This window comes from Pocillopora damicornis, chromosome 3 (assembly GCF_964200805.1).
Source record: "Pocillopora damicornis chromosome 3, jaPocDami1.2, whole genome shotgun sequence".
Lineage (NCBI taxonomy): Eukaryota > Metazoa > Cnidaria > Anthozoa > Scleractinia > Pocilloporidae > Pocillopora > Pocillopora damicornis.
Window position 1 is genome coordinate 13,849,546 of NC_142672.1, and position 4,154 is coordinate 13,853,699.

General features: G+C 47.2%; 1 protein-coding gene across 1 annotated transcript; it reads right to left on the reverse strand.

Moving 5' to 3' along the window:
* Positions 1-2,801: 2,801 nt before the first annotated feature.
* On the reverse strand, positions 2,802-3,587 carry LOC149048313 (uncharacterized). Its single transcript, XM_089199436.1, has one exon. The coding sequence runs from the start codon at positions 3,585-3,587 to the stop codon at positions 2,802-2,804; it is 786 nt and encodes a 261-aa protein (XP_089055562.1).
* Positions 3,588-4,154: the final 567 nt, after the last annotated feature.

Consider the following 4,154-nt stretch of genomic DNA (forward strand, 5'->3'; position numbering starts at 1 on the left):
CTAGCTTGATCTTGCTCTCTCTCACTCCTAACTTATGGTCTGCATATGCTTTCATCTTCAACTTCTGTTCTGCATCCCTATCTGTCATGTTCTTCTGTTTCTCAAGAACTGGTGGTGTCACTTCTGGTAGCGTAGTCTTGAGCTTCCTGTGATTAAGTGCTTCGCACGGCGAAATGTCAGTGGTCGAATGAGGTGTCGCCCGATACTGTCGTAGAAACTTGTAGAGTTCTTGTTTCCAGCTCTTGTGCTCAACGGTAGCGGCTCTCACGCACTTCTCTAGTGTCTTCATGAAACGTTCCGCTTCGCCATTAGCTCTTGGCCAGAGAGGCGTGATTTTGCGGTGGTGAAAACCCAGATGCTCAGCAAAGTTCTTGAACTCCGCGCCATTGAAGGGGGGTCCGTTGTCACTCTTTAAGACATCAGGAATTCCTTGTCGAGCGAAGATTGAGTCAAGCTTCGGGATGGTGGATCTAGCAGAAGTGGATGTGACGATTTCAACTTCTGGGAAGCGGCTGTACTCGTCTATGACGACCATGAGGTACTCTCCTGAAGGGAGTGGTCCAAGAAAGTCCATCGCAAGTTCTTTCCAGGGGGCGTTTGGTAGCGGTGTCATCTTTAGAGGTTCGAGTCCTTCTGCCTTACTAGTAGTTGTTGCTTGGCATGGTAAACAGCTGTCGACTTTTTCCTTAACCATCTTGTCTACACCAGGAAACCACACCTTCTCTCTGATGAGGCGTTTTGTTTTTACCATTCCTTGGTGTCCAACGTGTGCTAGGTCTACAGCTCTGCCTCTCAGTACTTTTGGGACTACAATCCTGTTTCCTCTCAGTACAATTCCTTGGTAGGCCGACAGTTCGTCCTTCACATTTCTGTACTCCTGTACTTCGGAATGTGTCCAATTGTCAGTCTCGATGGCCTTGATAAGTGCTTGGAGCGAAACGTCCTTCTCGAACTCTAACTTGATTTCTTGCAGCGTCATTGCTTTTGGCACTGCCTGGTTGCATACATAGTTCACGTAGTCTTCTGCAATGCTGCGCTCCTTGCTTTCTATGTTACTTGGATGGCGGCTCATAAAATCGGCTGGATTCTCCGCGTCCTTGCCAGGTCGATAGGTGAGTTGGCAGTTGTAAGGCATGAGCCTCAGCTTCCATCTGTCGATGCGCGCTGACGTTGGCTTGTGACTGTTAAAGATACCTAGGAGTGGTTTGTGGTCTGTGGCAATGGTGAACTCTGATCCATACAAATAAAGATGAAAATGTTCGACTGCCCAGACTACTCCTAGCATCTCCCTCTCCGTTTGAGAGTATCTGCTCTCAACGTCACTGAGTGCTCGGTAACTGATAACTTTACCATCCTGCACCAACAATCCTCCAAGTCCGACAGGGCTCGCGTCGACTATCACTTCACTCTTGAGTCTTGGATTGAAGTACGACATCACGTGATTCTTGATCAGGCTGTCTTTCAGCTTGTCGAATGCTCGTTGCTGTTCGTCGGCCCACTGCCATGACTTGTCCTTCTTGGTTAACAGTCGTAGAGGAGCAGTTATCGTAGCGTAGTTTGGAATGTAACGAGACACATATTGAGCCATTCCCAGCAGAGACTTCACCTCGCCAATGCTTTCTGGCTTGTTCATGTCAGTGATCGCTTTGATCTTGGCTGGGTCTGCCTTGACTCCATTCTTGCTGAAAATCTGTCCGTAGAACTTGATCTCACTCCTTGAAAAGGAACATTTCTCCTTGTTCAGGCGTACGCCATGTTGTTTCAGCCGTTCCAGTACACCACGGAGGTTCTCATCGTGTTTCTTCTGAGTTTTTCCATAAACGATAATGTCGTCGGACATATTCTTGCATCCAGGGAGGCCTGTGAGTATTTCTTCGATTGCGTTCTGAAAGATCTCGGATGCTGCGTTAATTCCAAACATGAGGCGCTTGTATCTTCGGAGTCCAACGTGTGTGCTGAATGTGGTAATGTAGCGGCTCTCTGGGGCCAGCTCCAGTTGGTGGTATCCAGACGAAAGGTCTAACTTGCTGAAGACTGTCACTCCGTTGAGGTCAGCAACCAGATCGTCTATGGTCGGCATCAGGTGTTTTTCTCGTTTAACAGCCTTGTTGGCCTCTCGCATGTCCACACATATTCTCACTTCACCAGAGCTCTTGGGGACTATGACAATAGGGCTCACCCAGGGTGTTGGGCCCGTTACAGTCTCATTGATGTCTAGCTCTTCTAATCGCTTTAACTCCATTTCGACATCCTTTCTGACATGGAAGGGTATCCGACGGTGTGGTTGTTGTTTGGGTGCAACGTTAGTGTCTATGTGAAGCTTGATGACTTTCCCTCGCACTTTGCCGATTCCACCGAACAGGCTTTCCAAATCTCCGTTAATGGGGGACTGGGGACTGGTCTCGTCAGGTTTGACTTGATTGATGATCTTGAGCACACCAAGTTTCGTAGCAGTGTTAAAACCCAGTAGGTTTCCTGAAGCACCTTTGATGACGTGCAAGGTTGTCCATGTGCTGCTGGCGTTGGCGAATATTTCGGCTTCGATGGTTCCCAGAACAGGTAGGGGTGTGGATGATCCGTAGGAGAAAATTCTGCGCTTGGAGGCTTCTGGTACCTTCCGTTGGTATAACTCCCTGAAGGTGCGTTCGTCTATGAGATCGACCGATGCACCGGAGTCGACCATCATTTCGATTTGCTTTCCATCGATCCTGACGTGGCAAGTTGGTTGCTTGTCACCGCCTATAGTGTATACGTATTCGTCATTTTCAGCCGTGTCTTCATGTGTGACGTGTTTTGCTGACTCAGGTCACACGGGCAAAATGGTTTAGTTTGCCACAGGAGGTGTACTTCTTGTTCCTCGCGTGGCAGGAGTCTTTGTGAGGGTATGGTCCGCCACAGTTCCTACATTTAATATTCTCTTTTCGGGAGTTGCTGCGATTGCGTGACTCGTAGCGAGTGCGTGACTCCTGGCGAGGTTGTTGATGGCGCTGTTTCCCTTTGAGATGTGTCGAGATTCCTCTCTTCTTAAACTTTACCGCGTTTACGGTTTGTTCGTGATTTTCTAACTCCTTTGCTTGTATTTCGCTTAATTCTAAGGCTCTACCAGCTTTCATGAGGTCGGCTAAGTCGAGGTCTTCTCGCAGAGCTTTGCGCCGTAGGGAATTCGATTTACAGTTCAAGATAATCTGTTCTTTGATTTCTTTGTCTGGATTTGTGAAATCGCAGGTCTTCGCTAGGCTTCTCAAGCGTGTGTGAAAGCAGTCAAGGTTTTCTCCGTCTTTTTGCTTGGCTTGCCGGAAATTGTACACTTCGTACGTTACGTTGACTTGCGGAGAGAAGTGAGCAGTTAGTTTCTCGACGGCCTTTTTGTAATCTTTGTCTCCACCGACGTCTTGAAGCGTGTCGAAGATCTCGTCGACTTCTGGACCGCCGTAATGCAGCAAAAGGGCTCTCTTCTGCGTATCATCGGAGATTCCCATTCCAATAGTTAGTCTCTCGAATCTTCCTAACCATTTCTTCCATCTTGGGCCTGCATTTCCATCGAGGTGAACTTCAAAAGGTGGGAAGTTTGGTAGAGAAATGGCCATGATGTTTACGCGGGAAAATGCTTCGGAGATCGCTTTGGATTTTTCTGTGGAAATCACTTCGGAAATCCCGTTAAATCCTTTTGGTTTTGTTGTGTGTGTGTTCTATGAATAATCCTCGTCGCCAGATGTGGTGTTTACGGTTTAATAACCACTGAGACGTTCGGTAGAAACACAACGATATTTAATCAACCTGTGAGACGAAACCCGACTACAGAATAGCTTCTCTTCATAAGGACCGCGTGTGCATTCCGAACATTATGATTGGCAGCTGTCAGAAACACTACACTTACATGCCTCCAAAAAGGATTGTGATCATATTATGAAGTTGGCTGTCGTGCAATATGCTTGTACTAATTTGTTATGTAGAACAATAAGCGAAAAGAAAATAACATTCAACTGAAACCATTGCTGTTTACAGTTGTGAAGTGATGGGTTCCCTAGGGTGCTTCTTCACCTCTTATGGGTGAGAAATATCGGGCTTACATTAAAGAGTCAAATCTCTTTTAGAGTAAGAGGCCCAGACCGTGAGTGTGGTACTGTGTCGGTGGGAGAATAAAACAGGTAATT

Bases quoted from the DNA above. Each gene is read 5' to 3' on its own strand.
- LOC149048313 (XM_089199436.1), bottom strand. From the start codon at position 3,587: ATGGCCATTTCTCTACCAAACTTCCCACCTTTTGAAGTTCACCTCGAT.